This window comes from Mesoplodon mirus, assembly GCF_964341445.2.
Source record: "Mesoplodon mirus genome assembly, chromosome: 1".
NCBI lineage: Eukaryota > Metazoa > Chordata > Mammalia > Artiodactyla > Ziphiidae > Mesoplodon > Mesoplodon mirus.
In genome coordinates this window covers 215,553,132-215,579,854 of record NC_138976.1, presented here as the reverse complement: position 1 = coordinate 215,579,854, position 26,723 = coordinate 215,553,132, and the positions used below count along the sequence as shown (strand labels likewise).

Below are 26,723 nucleotides of genomic sequence, written 5' to 3'. Positions count from 1 at the left end.
TTATTTGAAGCAAGTTTTGGTTTGCTTCAGTATGTATTTCATTTCCTATTTATTACCCTCTTTCACTCATGGCAGACAGGCTCTAGAGGTCCTGAGAATGTCTGAAACAAAGAATGCTATAAAACACCTTAGTAACTCTCGAAAATGCTAAGTGGACCCTGAATCAAAACTTCAAGTTTCAGAGAACTTACAGCCTCTAATGATCTACAAAACAAACAAACAAACCAACAAACCCCACACCTTAGTAACTCTCAACCTTGGATCAAACTACAATATGTTGGAAAAGGTATTACTGAAAAGAGCTTGAAAGGGCAGCCTAAAAGGCAAAGGGTACAAAACATGGGCCTTGTCCCTGTAAAGGGGACATGGTTCATAATATTGTGAATCAAGGGGCTGGTTCACAATAGTGGTTATGATGTTCAAAACTGTGAATCAAAGAGAGGTGCGTTATCATATATTTGCTTGTTGCTATTGCTTTTCTGATTAGAAGATACAGAGTCACTTTAGGTAACTTCCATTTAACTTAATATTTTTATTTTCATTTTATATCCAGGTCACATTTTCTACATTAAAATATAATCATGCTGACTCCCCCCCACCCCCTACACCCTCAGAGAAAAAAAGAACTTTACACAACTTGAAAGAAAGATGGAATGCACAGAGAAGTTGCTATTGCACCCAAGTAACAAAGAACACAGAGAGACCAAACAGTAGACATGTCAGAAGTGCATAGAAGACAGCTCAGGGCTCGCAGCAGGAAGGAGGAGGAATTAAAAGACTAAAGCTTTTAAATGCTATCACTCGTGCCACAAGATTACCCTGGAAAGGCAGATAGGTCAGAAAGTAGGACCAAATAGGGGATTTTCCAAAGGCTGCTATCCAACGGAGTTTAAAATATCCATAGATGGTATATATAAAAAAAATTCCATACACAGAAGAGCTTTCTCTTCCCCACCTTGCCTTTAGCATCTGGTAAACACTTTAGAAACTTAAAACCACTGTTAGCATGGCCAAATGTAGAACCGATGTAGGTTTTTCTTTCTTAAAAAATTGTATCCCAAATCTTTCCGACCAACAATCCTATTAATTATTTTAATTATGATTCCTCTGCACGGAAACCCAGTAAGGATCATCAGACAGGGCACCTCACTACTATCAGATCCATGCCAGTTGGGCAAAACCTGCATGATTCTGTGTCACTGAGAGGGAGGGAGAACAGTAAGAAACAGGAGTTGAAACTTTCTAATCTATTCATTAAACAGGAAACAGCAGGTGGACGGTAAAAACCATCTGCTTAGAGCAGCAGCACAGACCCAGAGGCACACCAAAATCTAAAAACAAGTGCTCAGGAAAGCATCTTGGCTCTGAAAGGAAGCGTCTCTCAGACCCTATCCTGTCTCTAGTTTGGAGATCAAAGCATTATAACTTCAGATAGTGATACTCTTGAGGGGGTGGACAGGGAAGGTCTGAGAGACCCAGATAATGAGGACACTAGGCAGCTAACTACACCACTATGTACAAATACACACATCAGTAAGAAAACGTCACCTCCAACCCTCAGCTACTTTAAACAAAGCACTGAAGTTCCAGGTTTTCCGAACAGGGGATATTTTAAAGGCTGTTAGCAGTTTAAAACATTCCAACACTGGCACAATATGTTACCTATTCTTTGTTTTTAATTACAGGGTAACACAGTAAACTCCAACACAAAGGTGGGGATGGAGGAGTGCAAAAGGAATAAAGAAAACAGAACCAGTATTTCACAAGAGCATCGAGCCAGCGATGAAGTAGCAGCTAATGCTTCGCAGAGTCTCGAGGGTAGAATTCGCTCAAGGTGCTCTGAGGGATTCTCTTCAGCATTTCTTTGGGGAAGATTCGGAGCAGTTGCCAGCCAATGTCCAAAGTCTCATAGACAGTGCGGTTTTCGTAAGGACCTTACAAAAAATTGAGATTAGATGAATAAAGGCCAAGTACTTCCAACTTCTCAGCGTTATTCAAAATTTATTCTGTTATGGGACTAGCACTGTGAGCATGAAGTATAAAAAAGACACACAAAGCAGGTAGGTCTCCCAGGACTGGATGTGACTTAATGTGGAAATGAGGGTCTAGACAATAAGTACCCCTGGGAACCAGAGAAAAGGGAGAAAGCCTGCAGGCGAGACGTTCGGCGGCTGTGTGTGTGTGTGTGTTGTGTGTTTAACAACGGGTGGGATCTAAACACACTCCACTGAATAATGGAAACTAGACCCAGAGTTTTGTCCAGAGAGTAGTGAGAAAAGCAGTTTCCCAGGAACACAGGCTGACCTGAAGGAAGCTAGTACAGATGCCTTAAACGCCAATTAAGCACCTGAATAGGTCCGTGTGAAAGTTTTCAAACTTGCTATTGTTATTATTATTCTTAATAGCAGAATCATTCTTATCCTGCAAATAAATCTCATTTTTTAACTAAGGAGTCAGAGTGGCTACAGTTCTGCATCTCTTCTCTACCAGAACAATTTTTATCTTTTTAAGATATTAAGGTTCTGCGTAATTTTTTTTTTTTTTTTTTTTTTAGAAAACCCAACTATCATATGTTCTGGGGATTTTAATGTTACTTTAAAAATGTATCACATAAATAGAAAAGCACACAAATCCTAAGTGTGTAGCTGATGCATTATTCCAAAATAAACACATCGTTTGTTAAGTATCACTGAGGTCAAAAATAGAGTTTACCAGCATTAGCAGGGGTGGCAGGGAAGAGACCCAACAGAACAGCTTGAAAGCCCTACACATGCTATGTAATAAAAACCATTATAGACTTTTTAACAGAAGGACAATCAATAAAATTAATACTAAATTTACCCTGGCAATGGTATACAGAGAGTCAGGGAGACTGGTGAAGATGTTGGCACTAACGGCCAAGGATGATGGGACAAAGGTCTGGACTAGGTCTTGGGACACACAGAGTGGTCAGAGATCAGCAGCTTCAACATCACCCAGAAACACTGGCCTAAGTTTTTTTAATAGGAATGAAAAGAGAACAGGATAAGATGTTTTAAAGGCGAACAATGCAAATGAGCAAATATTTGATGACTGGAGGATAAACAAAGAGGGTTAAGAATGCCCAATTCCTGAGCTTGGGCTAACTAGGGTAATGGTCATGCCAGAGGTACACAGAAATTGAAAAGGGAATTGCTAGGCAGGTGGTCAGTTGGGAAAATACTTGGGTTCTCACCACGCCGAGCCAGAGAGGAATGGCGGCATAAACAAAGGCTTCCTAGCTGGAAGGCGGGACTAGAGCTTCAGAAAGAGGGGAGAGGCTCATACATAGGAAGTTAGTCGTCAGCACAGGGGAAAAAAAGCACAGAAAGAACAGGCAATTAAGCCTTTGGGAACACTAACAATTAAGAAGCAGGAAGATGAGAAATCAGGAGGATGAAAATAGATGGACAGGAAAAGTCCAAAGTCCCCAAAGCCAGAGGAGAGCATTGCAGAGAGGGTAAGAGGGTGGAGAAGTGGCAATGGAGGCAGGAGAGCAGAAGGCCGGTTGTAAGGAAGAGAAAACACAAGCCAGGAGCTAAATAAATGGAGAAAGAAATTGAAGGTACAGGGGAAGGAACCAGAGGGCTAAGAACAAAGACATGGCAGGCGGCTGGAAGAACCTCTTCTCTAATCAGAAGGAAAATTGTATGGAGACCAATGTAAATTCTCTCAGACTACGAGAGAAGTCCTCCTCAAAACTACATATGATGCTGTTTCTATTCATAGGAAAATAGTAATCTTACCCTGAGCAATGAAGTTCCTCTCAAACTTCTGCAGAAATTCCAAGTAAAGCAGATCATCTGAGGTAAGGGCTTCTTCTCCAACTACGGCTTTCATGGCCTGCACATCCTTACCAATAGCATAGCATGCATACTAAAGAGAAAAACAGGTTTACATGAACAGAGATAAGGTCTTATAAATGGCAGTGGTACTCTGGGCTATGTAAGTGTATTGCTGTAGCTATCTTCACAGTATTTCACATTATTTCCAAACATAATTCACATAAAGTTCATATGCAAGTACTGGAAAGACTTGATTATACAGTAGTCTCACTAAGAAAGGAGTCTTCAGGCATGCAATACATAGACATTACTAACACTCTACAAAAAATACACTCCCTCAATATATCAGTGAGCTTACATTTTGTAGAGCATTTAAAAATCACAACTTACACAATAGGAGAAATCCATCTCTAAATTCTATTCAAAAAAAAAAATCTGTGTTATCACTAGGTTTATTTATCATTTCTACTTTAAGGTCAAATACAATCTCAGGACTATAGAAACCAAGGATTTCATAGAATATATACAGCTGTATCCCTTAGCGTTCTGGTGATTGCCTAATATGTTAAATAAAAAATTAGTTACAATAGTCTTTCAGAAATACTCTATAATTAAGGTTACTAATAAAAACTTAATCATCTTATGCCTTTTTTTTTTGTGGTACGCGGGCCTCTCACTGTTGTGGCCTCTCCCGTTGCGGAGCACAGGCTCCAGATGCACAGGCTCAGCGGCCATGGCTCACGGGCCCAGCCACTCCGCAGCATGTGGGATCTTCCCGGACCAGGGCACGAACCCGCAGCCCCTGCATCGGCAGGCGGACTCTCAACCACTGCACCACCAGGGAAGCCCCGTCTTATGCCTTTTTTATTTAAAAACAACCTCATACAGCATTAGAGGTGGGTTTCAAGCATGTGATTTTAATCTTTGTCACGAGCAGTTATCCTTATGAAAAAGGCTCTAATGAATGTTTCTGTATTCCACTATTCTATATTATACATTCTATATTAAAATCCTACTTTGATGGGAAGAGAAAAAAAGTGACATGGAAGAAAGACAAGAGGTATAAGACAGGAGAATGAACTGAGAAAGTATTCATTTCTTTAAACACCATCCTGGAGAAAACATACGTACCAGCTGGTTAGATACATCAGCATGATCCTTCCTGGTCATACCTTCTCCAATAGCAGACTTCATTAACCGCGACAACGAGGGCAGCACATTAATAGGTGGGTAAATCTTGGGTAAAAGGGGAAGGGGGAAAATATTATATTTAAGTACAAAATTCAAGCTTTACTGGTAGTAAAGGAGGATTCTGAAACTCATTTTTATTGCTTAAATTGCATAAAACTGCTACATTTGTTTCCTAGATGATTCCTAATATCTTTTCTTGATAAGAAAAGGAAGTAAGAAACATTTTACAGGTTAAGATTTCTTTTGAGAATCAAATCCAAAAAGCAAAATCTACAAAATAGTACAAGGTTATATTAAAAAACTGAATTTTCAACATCTGCCTACAACATCAAATCCAAATGGTCTTCTGAACTCTGACTCATAAAATCACACATAAAAAGATTAACAATAATTTCACCTAAAAGCTGGTATCAGAAGCTGGCATCTATTAAAGAACCAATAAAAAATCTGTTTTTGATTATTCAGTCATAAAAATGAATGAAATCTTGCTGTTTGCAACATCATGGATGGACCTTTAGGGCACTATGCTAAGTGAAATAAGTCAGACAGAAAAAGATAAATACCATATAATCTCACATATATGTGACCTTGAAAAAGCAAACAAAAAAATGTCAAGCTCACAGACAGAGAACAGACTGGTGGCTGCCTGAGGCAGGGGATGAGCAAAATGGGTGAGGGAGGTTAAAAGGTACAAACTTCCAGTTATAAAATGAGTTAAGTCATGGGGATGGAACTTTCAGCATGGTGACTATGTACGTTAATAATACTGTATCACATATTTCAAGGTAGCTAGAAGAGTGGCTCTTCAAAATTCTCATCACAAGAAAAAAAATTTTGCAACTATGTGAGGTGGTGGATGTTAAGTGGACTTATTGGGGTGATCATTCTGCAACATATACAAATATCAAATCATGACATTGTACACCTGTGACTAATGTAATGTTACGTCAGTTATACCTCAATTTAAAAAATTTTAACAATAAAAGACAAAGAAAAAACTCTGAAAAATCTGTTCTTGTATTAATAACAAAAGTGGTAGATTATACCGTTATGGAACAGAAGACCCAAAAAAGTTCTTTGAACAACTCACTCCATTTTAAGGCATAATAAAGTGGAAATTTAATTCTTAATTCTGGCACTCTTTTCCACACCAGGATTTTAGTATTACAGAAATGACAATTTTATAGCCATATTAAAAAGAATTCAATTTGATATTTTCTAAATAAATAATTCCTAAGAGCAAAGTCAGAGTCACTAAAGAATAAGAATAGATCTGTAGGCTTATAGCATCGTTCAACTGTCAAATACCTGTCTGTTGTGTAGCTGTCTGTCCACATAGATCTGCCCCTCTGTAATATATCCAGTCAAGTCAGGGATGGGGTGAGTGATATCTACCAGAGAAAGACACCTGATGTTAGTTAACGTGTCCATCTCATATAAACAAAACCACAGGAAGTCCATCTGCACTACCTAAAACAGTGCTATATAAAATAGTTTTCTGTGATGGTGGAAAAGTTCTTTATCTGTGCTGTCCAATATGGTAGCCACTGGTCAAATGTGGCTACTGAACATGTGAAATGCGGCTAATGTGACTGAAAAACTTTATTTCAAACTTTATCTGATTTTAATAAACTTTATAATTTAAACAGCCAAATGTGGCTAGAGGTTACCGTATTGGCCAGTCTAACTTATCTGGTTGCAGCACAGTTAGACATGTGTTGACACAAGTTAAATGAGCTATATTCATAAAAAGTACTATTTCTCCTAGTTATGCTCTCTCTCCCCCAAATATAAATAAAGTTCCATTTTAAACACAAAGTTCATTTGCAGAGACTTGCCAATCTGACGTATACTGAGAGAACATGCTTAGTCCATAAGCTATCCCAGAGGGATACACAACATTTCAACATGGAAAATACGGGCAGGCTAAACAACTTAAAGCAACACTGCACAGGCAGCACCAGGCAGGTCCTACAGAGCAAGACACGTCTAAGTCTGTTAAATCACAGACAGTAATTTTGTAGCTGCTTCCTTGGAACAAATCATTTTCACATCAGAGGCAGTATTCAGACTGCCTGGGTTCTAAAGCCGCCACTGCCTAACTGTGACACTTTACCTCCCTGTGCCTCACGAGAGCACCTGAAAAGTCGCTATGAAGATCAAATGAGTCAAAACTTACAAAACACTTAGAACAGTGCTCAGTTATAATGAGTTATTACTGTTTCTGAAGATATTTTGAAGAAGTGTTTTTAAAAGACTGAGATAAAGACAAAAAGACACTAACATAAGGGGAGCGCTCAAAGTCTCACCCGGGGGCTGCTGGGCAGACATCCAGGCAGGCACTGCACTATGCACTTACACACACATGATAAAACCCAGTAATTTTTAGAAAGTCTTTGACGATCGTTCTATCTCTGTAGAGTCTTGTGGCATTTACTATTTATGCTCCATATCTGGCACTTAAGCTACCTTAAATGATTGATGCACATACATTTAAAAAATATCCACCTAGAATGAGTAGCTTACATTAAGTAGAGCCCATTAATTTTTAAAAAATTCGTTTCATCTAGACCAGTGTCCTGCAAACAGTAGACACTAAATACTAGCTAATAAATAAAAATTACAAGAAAATTTTTCTACAAAAGAATAATAATTATGGGTAGTTTTGAAATGAAAAATTTTATTAGAAACAAATCACTAGGTAAGGTAAACTTCTGGAGGATAAACTCTCAAAAGAATTTCAACTCAAAAAGATAGATGGTCTGTCTTCTCTCTTAAAATCAAAGTCCTTACAACGATTAGGGATGCTATAATCCAAAGACCCAAAACTTACCATCGTTAGGCATGGTGAGAATAGGAATTTGAGTAATCGAGCCATTTCTACCTTCCACTCTACCAGCGCGTTCATATATTGTGGCTAAATCTGTATACATGTAACCTGGGAAACCTCGTCGACCAGGAACCTCTTCCCTGGCTGCTGAAACCTGACAGTGAGTCAAGGAGAACAATATCACATACCAGAAAATGAAAATTAAAGCTTGGTTAGAACACATTTGTTTGAACATGCCAAATTACCAAGTTGGAAATACCATCTTGTTCGTTTTAAATATCACCTCTAGAAATGATTTAGAAAAATCTAGCAACATAAATTCAGATTATTCTGCAACAAAAATGTTGACAACTGGGGACCAGAAGTTTTCTGCTAAAATCATACTGCCGTAACACAAGTCTTCAAATAGCTTGCTAGAAGAAAATCTGCTTCCACTTTTATAAATCAAAGGTAGTACATTTTAAAACTAAGAGAACATTCTCAGTTCACAAGATTTACTTCATGTTATGGATCTTGCCAGATTTACATAAGTTAATCCTGAAAAGATCAAAAGGGAAGGAAATACATATATCAGAAATCATCTGATGCATTTTACATACATTATTTAATTTAATCCTCACAACAACCCTATGAGGAAGTTAATGTTATTAACCCCAACTTACAACCAGAATCAAGGGCCAGATAATTTCCCTGGATCACGGCACAAGGTAAGAACAGTAATAAATGGTCTTTCTCTTAGAGACATGCGCACTAGAATATATGCAAACATGTGAATCTATAGCCAACAAGAACTGTAAATCATTAAGCCCAACTTCTAACTGCTACTTTGGTTCCTCCAAGAGTATACTCCAGCAGTACCGCTCGAAGTGTGGCCTGCAGACCAGCTTTTATCAATGCGCAAGGAGGTAATGTAGAAAGCAAGATAAACATATAGAAAACTTTAGTGGCAATTTGATAGAATAACTGTCTGTCGGATCTAATACTACTAATAAAAGGGTTTGTAAATTGTTTTTTTTTTAATTTTCACTTTTCTAATACTTATGTTTACTGCCTCTTAGAAACGTATCTGTGATGGATGGGAGAAAAGAAGTCCTTCAATGAAGAAGCACTGTAGCCGAGTGAGATAGGATGATGGATCTTAGGGAATCTTAAGCTAGATAGTTATACAGCCCGTCTCTTCAGAAGTCTTCTTCCCTTTTTTGCACACTTAAAAGAGCAAGTAACTCAAAATTTCAGTAACTTGCATTAGAACAAACACCCCATGCTTCTGGATGGTAACTGCTAGGATCTTACATTGTTTCTAAATAATCACTGAGTTTTCTGAAGGAAAAAAAAGTTCTGAAGAGGGTTCTGCCAGAGTATAGTCTTTACTTATGTAAATAAATAAAAATTCACATCATTAAAAATGAAATCCTTGAAAAGGGCTAAAAACTGACAGTCTGGACAGAGACAAAACTACCTGGGAGAGTAACTGATTAAATAGCTTGCATCATTTACTCTAAGAATCCAGTCTTAATCAATGGAGACAGTGAGAGTATGATAAATAGGCAAATAATTTAAATCTCGTCCTCTAATCATTTCAATTAGGTTGACAAAGTAATATTTTCTTTTCTGATTAATTAAGGTATTCTACTAATATATGAGCAATGCATTTTAAAAAACATGATTTAAAAAAAGAAAAAGAAAACTTGCAGAGGGACAAGATAACCCTGACAAGATAATCCATTTTAATTAAGAAAAAAATTACCTCTCGAAGTGCTTCAGCGTAAGAACTCATGTCTGTTAGGATAACCAATACATGTTTCTCACACTGATAGGCCAGGAACTCGGCCGTGGTTAGAGCCAAGCGAGGAGTGATAATTCGCTCAATACTGAAATGAAACATTAAGTCCTACGTCACTCAAACAAAAACGCCAAAAACAAAACAAAATGATTCCAGAAATAATAGTACAGTCTCCCTTTTAAAGTTTCACATAAATTGAGGAAGGTTAAGCAATTATTAGTTTAAAAGTTCTTAAGTAAGGCAGAATTCTTTTATGTATTTACATAATAAGAATTACTTAGTGCTACACAGCTAAATTGATTTATTTTATAAGTGTCCCATAATTTGTCAGAACTATACAGTTCTCAAAACTGAGCAAGAAAGGAAGAGAGAGAGAAGGAGAAAGGGAGGAAAGAAGTAGGGGCCAGATTGTGCAGGTAAAAGGAAAAGGTAATTTACTGAGTATGGACTGTGTGCGAGGTAACTTATACTATTATTTCATTTAATATGCACAACAACCCTGTGAGACAAGTATTATTTATCACATTTTATGAAAGAAGACACTGAGCTTCAGAGCCTAAGTGACTTACCCAAAACCAAATAACTTGCAAGAAGCAGAGCTGGAATTTAAAAACGGTTATCTCATACCTAGGCCTGTGTAGCTTTCACTGTAATGTTCTACCTCCTTAGTGTAAGGTGACATTTTTGACCAGAAGCCTGCATGAACAGGGGGAAAATAGATTTTTTTTTTTTTTTTTTTGCGGTACGTGGGCCTCTCGCTGCTGTGGCCTATCCCGCTGTGGAGCACAGGCTCAGCGGCCATGGCTCACGGGCCCAGCCGCTCCGCAGCACGCGGGATCCTCCCGGACCGGGGCACAAACCCGCGTCCCCTGCATCGGCAGGCGAACTCTCAACCACTGAGCCACCAGGGAAGCCCGCTCTATTTTTTGTTTACTTACGTTGGGTCGTTAGCCAAGTTCAAAAAGAGGCAGACGTTGTCCATTGAGCCATTTTCTTCAAAGTCAGATTTGAAGAACCGGGCAGTTTCCATGTTTACCTAAATGGCAATGACTTCATCAGTGCTGGGAGAAGAAAAATTCTCAATATTTCTTTCTTTCTTTTTTTTTCCCCCCAAATATTTATTTCTGATGAAGGCCCAGCTATAGCTCTGCAGTGCTCCTTCTTTTAAAGGTTCAAGTGCCCCCAAAACGTTCACAAAAGCCAACAGAGTAAACAGCTTGCTTTGGGCACAAAGGGAATTCTTCTTACATTCCAGTCAAATGCTAAATACTAATCCACGGTTTGCCCAAAATGCCAAGCTGCAACTTCTCCGCCTAGAGATAAACTGAATGATAGATGTGTAGTTTTCTCCATTGTTCTAATAACATAAGCAATTCTACATTTCATACTAAAACAGAGACAGATAATACTTACACCCATGGCAGCAAATACAATCGCAAAATTCTCCTCACTGTAGTCCACTGCGTCTTTGGATTTGTTTACCAAACCAGCCTGGCGACAGATTTGAGCTGCAATCTGATGAGGAGTACAAAAGAACTAAGTTAAAATCTAAAATAATACTTCTACAACAAAATAGCTTTTACCCTAAACTTTGGGGAACTGTAATCATAAAGGAAACTCGGTTGTCTTAAAGGGCTTTACTCAATAAAACTATTTTGTAATTTTTGCAGATTCCTAAGAGTAAGCAAGAAGTCAGATATGTGTGGACAGAGAGTCAACGTAATTGGATTATATAAACAGTAACATTGGGCATTTACCCTGAAAATCCTGTATTTGGTTTCTCACTAAGAGTGAAGCACTCGGAAATTCTTTCTTCTTGAATTTCATACCAAACAGATTCTAGTTCTCACCTCATTGTGCGGTAAGCCAGCAGCAGAGAAGATAGGAATTTTCTGCCCCCTAGCGATACTGTTCATGCCATCTATGGCCGAAATGCCGGTCTGAATCATCTCCTCTGGATAGATTCGACACTGAGGATTGATTGGCTGGCCTGATGCATTTCCAAAAGGGAAAATTTTAATATGTCTCTACATTAAGACTACAACCATACAAAGCATATAAAGCATTTCTTTCTACTCTTAAAAAATCAGTTATTTTTGAAATCTGAAACTGTTTAAATATTTTTTCCATTAACCTTTTGTAGATTCACAAATTATATGGTAGTAAAGTGAAACGTAAGGTATAGCAAATAAGAGAGAAATCCTAATTTCAAAGCCATTATGGCTTTTACATTTCAGATATATCCTGGTGATATTTTACAATAAATAAAATATAAAATTTTAAGATAACCTCTAGGAAAAATAAATGTATTAAATAATAAACAAAAAATAATTAATCAAACATGGAGTATGTTGGTTGTCTACTTAAAGTATCATAAAAATCACCCTTTATCTGACAAAGGTATAAGACAGATAGATGCTATTTTCCCCAAAACACAGAAATCCATTTTCTGTCCCTACCCATGATATCAAGGAAGTCTTCAGCCAGTACAACAGGACCTCTGTCGATGGGTTTTCCTGATCCATTGAATACCCGACCTGTTAAACAGTAACAAGACAGTACAGAGTGGACAGTGACTCAAATATTCATAATCTTTAAAAAGACTTCATGGAAATACGTTAAAAAGGAAACAGATCTCTGCTCAGAATGAATAATAACATCCGTTTACCAAGCATATCCTCAGACACTGGCGTTCGGAGAATATCCCCAGTAAACTCACAGGATGTCTTCTTGGCATCTATACCTGAAGTCCCTTCAAATACCTATCAAGAAAGAAAAGTAAACAGAAGGGTATAAGAAATTTAGACAATAAGCGCTTAAGATTTATTTGTCAGCCCTTATAAAGTAAAATACATCAAGGTACATACTACTTTTAGTATTATGAATAAAGAAGTGTTCATGGTGGACATGAACCAAATTGTCAACCTCTTAACCAGCGTCATGCCTGCAGGCCAAACCCATCAAGCAAGTTAAGAATGTTTTTTACATTTTTAAACGGTTGTTTTTAAAAAAAAAAAAAGGAAAAAAAAAGCGTAAGAACATGCATCAGAGACCTTAGGCAAAACCCTCACAAAGCCTAAAATATTTACTATCTGGCCCCTTACAGAAATTCTGCCGACCTCTGCTCCAGATCTACTTTTTAGGGCAACATGTTATTTGAGAAAACTGGCACTTCCTATAATCAGTAACATTAAAAACTAGGCATTATCAGAGACAATTTAAAGAAGTAGACTCAGATCTTGTTTTGGTTTCAGCCCAGAAGCTCTGAATTCTACTTTTCATCTCTCTCCTTCTATGTGACTATCATTTTATCCATTAAAAATTTTTTTTTAAAAAGCCGTTTTACCAGTGGAGCTATTGGACTAGAATGGATATTGGTGGCAGGCATTTAGCAAGAAAACATGAAAAAATACTTTTCTTCCCTCACAGCCAGTAAACAGTCGGGTCCCTGGCTTAAGATTTTTCACCTTCGTGATGGTGCAAAAGCAATACACATTCGGTAGAAACCGTACTTCAAAACAATCACATGAGATATTTAACATTTGATTATAAAATAGGCTTTGTGTTATACGGTTCTGTGCAGTTGTATGCTAATATAAGTGTCCTGAGCACCCTTATGTAAGCTAAGCTAAGCTATGATGTTCGGTAGGTTCTGTGCACTAAACGCATTTTCAACTCAATATTTTCAGCTTATGATGGGTTTATCAAGATGTCACCCCGCCTATAAGCTGATGAAGATCTGTATACTTATGTGGTTAATTCCTAGAAAGAACTATTCGTGTTTCTTATGTTTGTTGTGATCAGAAAAACGTTCAGCTGGCCAGGTTTTGAAAGTAATGCTTACCTGAACCACTGCTTTGGAACCACTAACTTCTAAAACCTGCCCACTCCTCTTCGTGCCATCGGGGAGTGTCAAGTGCACAATCTCAGCGTATCTGGGAAACTAAACAGGAAAAAAGTAAAGGCTCAATAACCAACATTTTAAAAGCTCCTCAAAATACTCTATATGCGCTATGTGTTTCATAGCATGTATGCACATGCAGACCCCATACCTCCCCAAAGCACACAGGTATACATCCAGAGTTTAGAATATCCTCAGGTAGTTTAAGTCCTTAAGACACTTATCACTGGCACATATACTGGCAAACACAACATAAGGTACAGAGGGAAGGATCTTAAATCTATGAAACCACAGCAATTAAACTCTTTCCTTCTGTGTATATGTTTTTAAGCTTTGAGACTACAGAAAGTTAAAAAAACTACGTTCCCACTACTCAGAAATGATGTTTGCTTCTGGGCTGTGTAATCACCTTGTGCTTTGGGAGGACAGGAATAAAATGCAACTAAACAATAAAATAATTTCTATTATAATAAATAATGCTAATATTCCCTCCTCAATCTAATTCTCCTAACCAGAAATGTATTCCTCTAATCCATTTTTAGTATTTTAAATTGCATGTTTCCAAAAATATACTGTAGTGTTTCACTTACCTAAATGGTAACATACTAAATATATCATCCCGCAACTCGTTTTTTTTCCCACTTGACCGCACGTTTTGGATCTGGCATAGTAGTATTTACCTTATTTTATTAACATAATCTTTTGAAAAATGCATCACTACTTTGTGTGATGTGAAGGAAAACATCTGCCAATGCATCCGTGAATCAACACTGACTGTAGGACCCTTGATTCTGGAGATGCTAATATGAGTAAATGGGCATCTAGAATCAATGTTAGAACAGATATAGTTAAAATAAAATCAAGTGACACTACATTTGATTCAGCTGTTCTTCTACCACTGGTGTTCAAGGCTGTTCCAAATCTATACTACTACAAACATGTTGCAATGAACATTCTCACATGTGGGCCCAAGTTTCCCTAAGGTATCTGGTTACCTAGTGGTGGGCTATAGGCTGTGTCCATTTTTATGTGAAATTACTCTGCAAAGGAACCTTTTACTTTACAAACTCCCTAGTAGTATAGAAAAGTGTCTTTCCCCTACATCTTTGCCAATCTTATATTATTAACCTTTAATTTTTACCATTTTGATAAAAAAAAATAGTATCTTTCAATTTGCATTTTCCTGATTCTACTAATATTGAACATCTTTTCATGTTTACTGACAATTCAGACTTCATTTCCTTATTAGTATCTTTTCCTCGCTTTTCAACTACATCTGCTTTTTCTTATTTACTTTTAGGTAAGTTTCATAGATTCCGGATATTAATCCTTTTGCGAATATCTGCTCCCAGTCTTTCTTGTCTTTTAATTTTGTTTATGGTATCCTATTATACAGAAGTTTTTGCAATAAAATGACTTGTTTTCCTTTATGATTTGTGTCTTTACTGTAGGAAAGCCTTCCAATCTGAAGTCATAAAAATGGTTTTCTATATTATCTTCCGATAGGTTTTTCATGTTTTGGTCTTTAATCCATCTGGATCTATTTTTGGTATGTAATTGTATTTTTCTCATTTTTATTTTATTTTTTCATACAGGAAGCCAAATACCCCAACAATATTTACTGAGTGGCACAAGTTAATTTATGCTGCAAGTAGCACGACTTGTAATGTAGCCTTTGTCATTTACCAAGTCAAATTCTCAGGTGTGAGGAGAGTTGGTTTTAAGAATCTTAACTTTGCTCCACTGAAATATCTGCTTACTCCCTCACCAAATCTTTGTTCTTACTCTATTTCTAACTGATTTTGTTACCTGGAGAGAATCAACATCTTTTCTATTCTGAGTCTTTTCATTCATGAATGTGGAATCTCCACTTATTTGAAGTCTTCTTTTATGTCTTTCAACAAAGTTTCACAGTTTTTTGTAAAAAGTTCCTAATTATTCTAGTAGTTACTTCTGGCGTACAAAACACTACTGATTTCTACAGACATCCTCTGTATACAGCAACACCGTTTTACACCATTGTTTCAAATAGTTTGTCCACTGAATGACTTGTGTTTTCTGTTTAATTAATCGTACTACCAAGAAATGATGACAGCTGTGCCTTTTCCTTTTTAATCCCTTTATCCTCTAATTTCTTTTTCCCACAGCATTGGTTAGGGTCCAAGCACAAAGATAGAACAAAGATGGATAGCGGTGGTGACAACAGGTGTCCTCATCTTGTTCCTGGTTTAAATGGGAATGTTTCTAGAGCCTCTCCTTAAGTACGCTGTTTGCTGTAAGTTATGGTGGATATCCTTTAAGAGGTTTTAAAAGTTTAAAAGTTCTATCCCTTATTTCTAAGACCTCCTTCTTCTTTTGTTTTGTTTTGTTTTGTTTTGTTTAGAAACAAGTAATTTTATCAGGTACATTTTCGGTATTTACTGAGAAGAGCGTAAGCTTTTTCTAGCTTAATCTATGAATGACCTGAACTATACTGACATTTGCTAATATCAAATCATCTTTGTACTACTGGGATAAATTCTACTTTGTCATAATTCTGTTGAGTTTTTAAAGTATATTTTTGCTAATATCCAATATATAAGAACACTTTTATTTAGAATTTTGGAATCTGTGCTTGTGAATGAGATTAGCTACATTGTTTCTTTTCTGATACTATCCTTTGTCTGGTTTGGGAATCAAAGATGCGCTACCTTCAGAAAATGAGTTGGACAGCAGTCTCCATCATCATCTATTCTGATACAATTTGTATAAAATTATCTATTCCTTGATACTATCTGTATGCTTTAAGTTAAAAACAGGAGCCAAAAACTAAAAACAAACAAAAAACACTCTAAATCTGGTGGTATAAAGCCATTCTTACAACTACATAAACTTTTTTCCTCAGCTGGAGTTATACCCCAAACAAACATTCAATAAAACTTTTTCAGCTTTCTTAAAATTACTTCCTCCACGATGTTTTCTAAGCCCTTCCCATTATTGACTCTCATAGCATCCTGCACTCACCCTTCATAGCACTTAACAATTAGACATTTATGTATTTGTATTGTGTATTTTTGGTGCTGAGTTCAGCGCTTAACATAGTTGAAGCATGAATATTTTTAACTGTTTTTGAAAATATATTTACTAATATAAAAGCTTCATATTTTTAAAATATGAGTCAAAAATTTTATCCAATAAAAAGTATATAAAAAAGAAGAAATAAAGGACAAAGAAGCAAATAATGCTTTCAATACTTCCTCAAAAAATAAAAGGGTATGCTTCATCCTTTCACCAAATATTAACAGGCACCTGCCTAAACCTTGTACAACTTGTATACTGAGGCTTCGAATCAAACTTCAGACTAGTATGAAACCGTGGCCAGGAGTAAGCTATATGCTTAATCTTGCAATTAATTTGTATAGGTACCTTGTCATGCACAAAAATATCTTAGTGATAAAGCTGAAGAGTCAGTGCACTTTGCCCTTTCTTTTAAGAAATGTTTTTCAATTTATTTTCTGCTTCCAGAGGGGCCACATGCCAAACATACTTGTCATTACTTCTCTCAACAAACTAATAACTGTGTACCTTTCCCCCTGATCCACTCCCAACAACCACCAATGCAGAATTACCGTTCTACAGAGCATATTATACAAATTATCTGCTCTGAAGATATTTTAATCACTGAACTCAGGCAGGAGGCTTCACCCAGGGTGAAGTCTATTCAATTATAGACTATATTCTATGCCTCTTTTTCTAAGATAATTCTTATGTATAGGTGTGGCTAAAAAACCCCATGTAACTAAAGTCTTTCAACAAACTGAATAAGTAAAAACTATTCTCTGCTTATGGTTTTAGTCACTGTTGAGATAATCTGTTGTTTATTCATTACTTGAATACCAGTGTCAGGCCCTCAAAGACAAAAGTAACATTGTTTACTCACTCAAAGACCTTAAAATTTAGTAGAGAAGACAAAAATGTAACAAGTAGTTATAACACACAGTAGTCTATGACAAGAGCCACAAGATACCGTATATCTAAATAATATCCTACAAGTCATAAAACACAAATATTACTGTTGTTTTCCTAATAAACCTGTGAGGTATGATTAACAAGCAAATAAAATTTTAAATTTTACAGACAAGGGACTCAAAGCCACAAACAGAATCCACAACAGATCCAGTACTAGAATCCCATCTTCTGACTTCTGATCTAAAATTCTTGTCTCCATATAGCACTGACATTCTGACCAAGGAATGGCTTAAAAAAATCATAACAAAAGACTTAAAGTGTACTAAACAGTACTTAATACTATGCTTTTAACTTCATAAATGGTTAGACGATAATGATAGTGGTATTACCTTAACATGATCTAAGATCACTAGTGGACCATTAACTCCTGATACTGTCTTGTATGCTGGAAAGAAACACAAAAAAGTCAGTTCTTGTCAAACAAGACAACAGTCTAAATGATCTCTGTTATTACCAAAAAAACCTCTCTCTATCATATCTATTATATGGAGCACTCAGAAAGTATGAAATTTTTCACTGAATTTATAAAATTTGCCTGCATCTCTACAACTTCTCATAATCCCCTTCATCAAACCAAAACCATTTTTAATTCTTACTATAAGTCACATTGTTTCAAGGCCCAGGATACAAAAACAAAGGTAAAGAGGGAGAGTTCCCACAGAGTTCACAATTTTATATGGAGAAGGGAGAGGTAAGGGCTCTACCAGGTGTGCTGAGGGTCAGTGGGAGCACAGGAAAGACCCTGCAATGGTTCTTACTTAGAAAAGAAAAAGCTTTACAGAAAAGGTAGCACTTAGTAAAGTAGATAGAGAAAAAGAAGGGAATCCGTAACTTTAAGCAGAAGTGACAAAACTCACAAAAGAAATCTGACAAAATGTAGTCTGTTAAGATAAAATGCCATGACTAAATAGTATCATAAGAACTACGAAAAAAAAAAAAAAAAAGGAGTTTATGAAGGCGGATGGAATGAAAGGCCAGAGATCATATAAGCATCCTTTAAAGAAAAAAAAAGTCAAACGTTACTGTCATTGTAGAAGCTTATATTTTCTACTGCAAATTATGCCCTAGCAACAAACTACCCAAATCTCTCATTTTAGAAAGGAGGTAGCTATCATTGAATTGTATCACACCTACATACATGCCGAGTATAATGAATGGTAATCAAGTATAAATCAGAACACTCAGGAAAGCAATTCTAACAATGTCAGACTTGACTAAATTTCATAATCAGAAAAGCTGAAAACACAAATGAAATAAGTGTTTACAAGACCTAAAATAATGTGTAAGAAACTGTCAACCAACTGGGAATTTTTCACTTGCTTGATTTCTTATGATGTCTTAGACAGAAATTTCTGGCATGAATGTAGCCTCCCAAGAATGAGGAAACCATTTAATAACCAGTCTGTCCATTCAAGGGGCTTCAGAATTTAAAAACATAATTTCTTTAGCCAGGAAGCAAGTGCCCTGGTAGAAACACTGAGACAGGGCAGGCAAGCACTGTCAGGAACCCTAGTCTTTCATACTGAGGACTTTTAAATCCTCACACCAAATATTTGCTTGAATACATTTGTAACTGTAATGATCAACAGAGGCCCCTAATTACTTTTTTTTTCAACCTTAGATAAAAAGCAAGTCACAAATTTTAAATGTTACGCTACTTGAATGGATGGCAATGTAAACAAATTAATCATGCCTCCAAGATTATTAGAAATATCCCAGTTGTCATACATTCTGCTTTTATGTTAATCCTCTCCATTGTTTTAAAATAATCTAATACTCTTAAAAATAAGCCCTACCCCTAAAACAATTTCTTCATTGTTCTCATTTTATTTTTATTTTTGGCCTCGCCACACGGTTTGCAAGATCTTAGCTCCCCGACTGGGGGTTAAACCCACGCCATGGCAGTGAAAGCGCCGAGTCCTAACCACTGGACCGCCAGGGAAGTCCCTCACTGTTCTCATTTTAAAAGAATCCAAATACTGTTTCTCAATTACTTTCTAAAATTGCTATGTGGATATGCAAAGTGAACTACATCAGAAACATGTTTTCTTGGCACCCAGGTTTGAAAACGATAGAAACATAGACCTTTTCAAAACCTAAACAGCTGGGAATGGGAGTAGGGAGTGGGCCAGTGGAGGTGTGGGAATTCAGTTTTGAGATTTACAGGCAACTGTTTTGAATAAAATGTAACATCAGTAACATGCTTCAGGTTCTGAAATTCTCTTTACTTTCCGGACAAGATTTGTATCTCCTTTGAACTTTTAACCTCTACAACAGTGATCCTTTAGAATCTCATGTTTAAATTCAAGTTCATTCAAATTATGAAGTTTTGCCAGTCACAAGGCAAAAAGCATGACCAAGAAAAAAGAAATGCTAGTCATTGCTTTTCCTGGAAACAGTGAATCAAGTTGATTTCAACTATAGAAGACAAGATTCTACTTCATCAAAAGCAGTCTCCAAATTTGCCACAATGTATGTAGCCTTTAAAAAAGCTAGTAACCATTGGAATTAATTAATAACAAAACTACCAATACACATTTAAAAAGTACTTGTCAGGAATTCTTTTTTAATCTCCATGACAGGTCTGTGAGCTAACAAATATTATTCCAAGTTTTACAAGAGAAAAATGATTCTCAGAAATTAAGTAACTTGCCTAAGGATCTGAACTTACACAGTCTGCCTCCAGTCACTTTTTCTTTGACTCTGGGCTACAGCTCAAATTCTAAAACTGAACTGGTCATTTTTTGTGGTCTGAGGCACTCTTGTATCATTACCGAACAATAATCTTTGTCCAGTGGAGTGTAGCCGCTAGAAAAGTTATAGCAGGAAAGGAAGAAGAAACTAATGGAGATGCCTCAGCAGTTTTCTGTCAGTGGAAAGCATCAGGAGACCACTTCAGATACAAACCAGAGGTTAAGCAACATGCTTGGTTTAAATTAAAATGAGATGCAAACTAAACTAATAAATGTTATAATCCAAACTAAATAAAAAACACTACCGAACGAAACTGCTTCACACTTTACAGAGCATCTTCAGATAGGTTACCTTTTCAGTTTCACAAAACACTGGGAGGTAGGCAAGGCTGATAGACCTACTCCACACTTAAACTACATCTATGAGAAATCTGTTACTAAATGGAAGAGCCAGGATTAAAATTATTTTTGTTTGTTCGTGGCCCACCCCCACCAATTCTAAGTTTATACTCTATGACCCTTAGTCTCCAGTGTAACTTAAAAATATGGAGATAACACAGTTCCTAGCACTTGGACTACAAATAGGGAGTAGAAAACAGTTTATATACGAACTATAGCTCCTTTCCACAATAGTAAAACTACTGGGGGGGGGGGGAACAAGCAGAGAAAATAATATCAAATATCACCTTTTATCTCTCAACAATATTTACCCAGCTTTTCTCACCATTAGTATTAACAGCCCAAAGCAGAGACAACAATTTAGATTAAAGCTGCCAAAGACATAAAGCTGCTCTTCAAAAAGTCAATACCCATTCACAAATTACATAAATATTCCTGTGTTTAGAAACAATAATGACCACGCTTCTCTTGAAAATTCCAAATGAATAAGAACTTGGGTCTGCAGGGGATGATCAGAACTTCTGAAAACACAGCAGACACATGTTTACATCTTTGATCCCGAATATTTATGAAGACAATAAATATTTATGGAGTAACATTTAAAACCCAAAATCTACAAAGATTTTAAGAAGCACATATTTTGTTAGATGACATCCTCTTCCTCCTATAGGATATGAGATTGTTCAACAGAACACTACTTAATGATTGTGAAACTTTCAAAGAGAAAATTCAACAGTCATTGCACAATAAGAGATCTAGTCCTTCAGCCTCCACCTTATTAGCAAAACAAAACCAGAACAATCATCTTCTATTGTGCAAGAAAAGTAAAGACCCACACTTTTGTAGTGGGCAAGGAGGGAGAGGTTCTAGAAAAAGGCAGGCCGACCATTCCTTTACTGGACTTTTCACTGAGGCTAACTATGCTTTATGACATAAGAAACGTTAAGATTAGTTGATCTAGGATCTTGAGAACAAAGGAGATTATCTAATCCAAAATGTTTAACATCCAAAAGCTCTTCGTATATTATTGAACCTTGCTCAAAGTTTAAAAGGATATCAAGTTTTCTTTCCTTGTGACTTTAGAAATTCAACGAATGTGCTCAAGATTATTTCAAGCCTGCATATCTCATTTTGCATCTCTTGTTAACGGTCCCATAATCCTGAAGTTTTTTAAAACCGGGATCCAATCTGTGCAGTGGAACTGCCAATAATTCCAGGCCTTTGTTCAAAAAGCACACATTAAATAACTATAACTTTCTACCTAGGATGGTAACATCGACCTTTAATCAGAAAAATTAAGAATATTTATTCAGAAGCAATTAAAAGTGTTAACCAGAATCAAGAATGTGGCAATATAGGAAAAAGATGACATTCAAATGCAGTTAGCTGTTAGCCTAAGTATGATATCATTTGTGCTTTTTAGAATAACCCAGACACAGAAGTGAAACTCAAACTAAGTACCCCAACTCCCTACTCTGGTTCCATCCACATTAAGGTTCTATATACTAAACTATTAGAACAAGGGGTTTAAATGCAAGTTATACAATTACAAAACACAATGCTTCTATGTGCCAACACTGCGCTAGGCACTGAGAATACAGAAAGGATTCCTGAACCCTAAAGTTTCAGTTTTAAGCATTATGTCGCAACCATCTTGTCAGGAGGAATCTCATGCAGAGAAGTTCTTCAGTCACTGGCTAAGCACACACAGAATGTTGAGAAATCATACTCATCTCCCTTAAGGGTTCACAACCTCAATCATGGAGTACTCTTTAAACTATGTTATTATTTCAATTGATACTCTGAGTTGAGATTGAGTGAATAAATTTTATGGAAAAATGACTACTGCCCCTTATCATCTTTTCCTAGAAGCACCACTAATGTCTTATCTGTTCTACCCAAAGAACAGCAAAGCATACAAATGCAATTCATAAAAGAGCATTTGTAACTGTTAGGCACAAATTTATTGTCATAAGAATGCAACATCTGTCAATTTCTCGAAACGTTCAGCTCATGTAAACTCCCAACAGACATTCTCTAATGCAAATAATTTCCATTATAGAAAGCACATGGGGGGGGGAATAAATTAGGAGTTTGGGATTAAAATATATACACTACCATATATAAAACAGATAACCAACAGGGAACTACTGTATAGCACAGGGAACTATACTCAATATCTTGTAATAACCTCTAATGGGTAAGGATCTAAAAAAGAATATATATACATATATAATATATGTAACTGAATCACTTTGCTGTACACCTGAAACTAACACGTTATAAATCAACTATATTTCAATTTAAAAAAAAACCCACATCTCTGCAAACCATAGAATCAAGTCTTTTCTTTCCTCCTTACACTGCAGTGCTGCCACATGACCTGACCCAGTGACTGATGAGGATGGGATTTGTCAGGCAGGAGAGCGCCCAGACTGAAGCCCTTCATCTGAAATTCTTTTTAACCAATGAGCCACCCACAAAGAGGTACTGTGGCAATTAACCGGTGCAAATACAGTCTCACCACGTTGGAAAACATCAGGTGCTTTCCTAAGTTTTAAAGAGTCTACTTTCAGTGCTCATCCCCGGTTCTAAGCAAACTGTGAAGAGGTCTGATGCTACACAATTTTATTGTTTAGTAATCAAGAACCATTTCTTTCGGAACTGCTGAACAGTCCACTTAAGCCTGGTTTATTAAGGTCTTTTTACAATCACAACACTTAAACATGCTTATGCATACGCTTTGCATATATGCTACATAATACAGGCAAAGCTTCTTGTCTTCTCCTAGATAGCCTTGCACTCAAGTTAATGGCAGAAAAAAGGTCCAGCAAGAATTAAGAAACCTGGAATTTTCCTGCTCTGTCAGTAACTAGGGGTCTAAAGTCTGGCAAGCCCTGTCCCTTTCAGAACCTTAGGCTTCTCACTGTAAAATGAGAGGGTTAGACTAGATGACCCGCAGGGTACTTTTCAGCTCTAGCTTTCTCTGATATCTAGGTGTCCTCCTGTGGAGCAGCTTCTCCACTGAACAACATCTCCCTCTGGCTGTGGGCCTGACCTCCATCCACGAAAGGCCTGAGCACGTCAGCGATGACACTACACCGTCCCCCTCGGCAGGAGCTCAGGACCTGCCCTGAGGTCCACACCCGAGGCAGGGGGAAGGGGAGGGGCGGTTCCCTCGACCCCTGCAGATACAAATGAGGTCAGCAGAAGATTAGGATAAGAGCGGCAAGAAGTGGCCTTCACTCAGAGACAGGAAGCAAGCGCCTGAGCATGCTCCAGCCTCGGGAAACTGGAGAGCACCGGTGGGGCAATAGCCAGGAGACCACCAACCCAGGAAAAAGTTCCCGTTGGTGCTCTTCCCCTTAGCCCACCCCTGGCACGGAAACTAAGGTACACTCAAATCGCCTTCTAGAGAGAGACGTCGGAGTAGGGCGACGCGAGAGGGAAAAACAATCCCCCCATCCCACCCCTCTGGCTAAGCAGGTGAGTGGGAGCAAGGGGCTGGGCTAAGAGCAAAGACAGGATTCGTCTTGCTCTCTGATACTCACTGAGACGAGGTTGGGAGAGGTAGTTCCGGCTAACTGCCAGCGCCTGTTCTCGAGACCCCACCACGGGCCCACTGGTGGGTACGGGAAGCTCAGGCGCGGCCCCGTTCACGATGCCCCGCATCGCCCGCAGCGCCATCTTGTCTCCTCCGTCCCGACTGGCCCCGCAGCGGCGCCGCGCAGGCGCAGATATAGCTGGAGCAGCCCGCGCCCCGCTCCACGCATGCGCGCTGAGGAGTCCCCGCCCACTGAGCTGCACCCGGCCCGCGGACTCGTGACTTGGCTCCGCGTGGGCGGGGCTAAACCCGCGCCCTCCGCTAGAGGAGCTGACCAGCGTGCTGGGGGGAGGACGCCGGGCCAGGGAGAGGGTTCCAGAGAAAGGCAAGAGTTAAGGGAGAAGGAGAAGAAAGGAGGGAGAGGGAAGAAAGGCAACTTCGTGCAAGAAAACGTCAACGGCATTTCATGACATTGAATGTAGAGACCTCAAGTTCTAAAAAAAACACTTTGAAAGACAGAATCTAAAACCTCTTCTAGTGGATATTAACATGGGGAACCGTGTGCCATCATTTCTCTCACTTTATCATCTTCCTTTCCAATACATTCACTCATGTGTCCATTCAAAAAACATATATTGGACTGTTTTAGGGTGGTGGTAGTAGTGTGAAAGACAAAGTGAGATGTATTTGAAAACTATTTGAGGGATAGAACCGATGCAAGAATGATTAGCTGGCTGTGGAAGGTGTCAATCCAGGCTTGGGTCCTGAGTGATTGGTTGATTGTGTTGTTGTTTACCGGGTAGAAAACAGAGAAGGAAGTGAGGAATTTTGCTGGTGGTAGAGGAGGAAAAGAGAAAAGCTAATTGTCTGGGGATCTGTAAAGTTTCCAGTGGAATATTCAGAATGAGATTTCTATTCAACTAAATAGGTAACTATCCCAGGAGAAGCTATCTGGGCTAAGTCAAGATCAAAATTTATAACTTATCACCATGTTAGTAATATGAAAATAGAAGAGATAAACCAGAGAGTGTGTGATGTATTGTGGAAGATACTAAAGGCCAACTTTTAAGAGATCACTAAGGTGAGGGGATGTACCAAGGAAGAGTATCTTGTAACCAAATCAAGCTTGGAGTGATATTAGAGTTGGAGAGAACGCAGAGCACATGTTCTAGAAGCAAAAAGAAGAGAAAATCTTAAGGAGGGATTACTGTACTGTTAATGCCAAAAACTGACGAGAAGGGAAGTAATAGGAGTACTACAAGTATCCATTTTATTTGGCCATTAGAAGACCATTGTGATATAATGGGAAGGTATATGCTTAATGGAAAACAATAAGCTTTCTTACATAGGTGAAAATTGTAGGGGTTGAACTGTATATGATGGTGTCATATGACAAATGAAGTGATCATTATTACTTAGTTATTTAAACTCTGCTTTAGGGGCATCTCATCTCCATGCCCTTTGGAATATATACCCATAACCCTTTTGAACCAAACCACTGAAGCAAGTACTCCTTAATTTTGAGTGAGATTTAGCATCATTTAGTATGTCTTATAATTTTTTTTAAAAAGGCGAAATAATATGAGGTACCATTTTGTTCTAATTCATGGGATTGACTATAATTTTAAACTAATGTCCAAAGTTGTCAAGAGTAGGGACACATAGTTTTTCGAGGCAGGAGCCTGCTGTGTCCTCCTTTGCCTAGTAAAGCAATAAAGCTATCCTTTTCTACTTCACCCACCCCCCCAAAAAAGTTGTCAAGAGTATAAGAAAACAAGAATTTTCAAATTTTATTGCTAAAAGCATAATTGGTGTCTAGAAGAGCAATTTGATGGTATCAGATTCAAATATTTTATTCCTAGGAACTTGCTTTATCCTCAGGAAAATCACATATATACATATATGTGTATATCTGACAAATATGTTCAATTATGTATGATACATTAGATATCATGTTATATATTATTATATATAATATATATGATCTATATTAATCTGTATTTATACGTGTATATATACAGAGATATTTATTGAAACATTTTTGAAATAGCAAAACTGTAGAAATAATCTAAATTAAATGCCTATTTATAAGTTATGGCCTATCTAGTCAAATGTATTCCTCAGCCTTTGAAGAATTAGTTTAGCCTTAAGTGATGTAATTTTTAAAATCCTCCAAGATAAGTTTTCTAAAGGAATTGCAATTTTAAAAAAAGCAATTTAAAAGCAATTGCAAAATAGTATGTAGAATAGATTAGTTTGTATACATTTTAAGTATATATATGTATATATGTATGAATATGAATATGAGAGTGAATTCTACATTTAACTTAATAACCTTCCTATGTAGTTTTAATCCTTTTATATATGTTTGCACTGATTTTTTTTCAAATACAATGTATGGTAGCTTTCTTTTTTATAAAAATTTCAGATCTGGTCTTCTCATGCTAATTTTTCCAATAGTAGGTAAGTTTCAGATATGAATACCAGACTGTTAGCTATCAGTACGCCTTTTATCCTTTTATTTTAGGAGTAGTTCAAGATTTTTTCTTTTTAAAAAGTTTTCTTTAACTT

The 26,723-nt window shown here is 37.3% G+C and overlaps 1 protein-coding gene across 1 annotated transcript; it reads right to left on the bottom strand.

The window, feature by feature from the left end:
- Nucleotides 1–494: 494 nt before the first annotated feature.
- ATP6V1B2 (ATPase H+ transporting V1 subunit B2) lies at nucleotides 495–24,334 on the bottom strand. Its single transcript, XM_082618317.1, has 14 exons — nucleotides 24,160–24,334; nucleotides 17,846–17,901; nucleotides 13,452–13,550; nucleotides 12,276–12,369; nucleotides 12,067–12,144; nucleotides 11,458–11,597; nucleotides 11,021–11,122; nucleotides 10,546–10,643; nucleotides 9,572–9,695; nucleotides 7,828–7,978; nucleotides 6,303–6,385; nucleotides 4,935–5,039; nucleotides 3,765–3,894; nucleotides 495–1,934 (listed from the first exon to the last, which is right to left on the bottom strand). The coding sequence occupies exons 1-14, from the start codon at nucleotides 24,293–24,295 to the stop codon at nucleotides 1,795–1,797; spliced, it is 1,536 nt and encodes a 511-aa protein (XP_082474443.1). The 5' UTR covers nucleotides 24,296–24,334; the 3' UTR covers nucleotides 495–1,794.
- Between the last annotated feature and the right edge of the window lie 2,389 nt (nucleotides 24,335–26,723).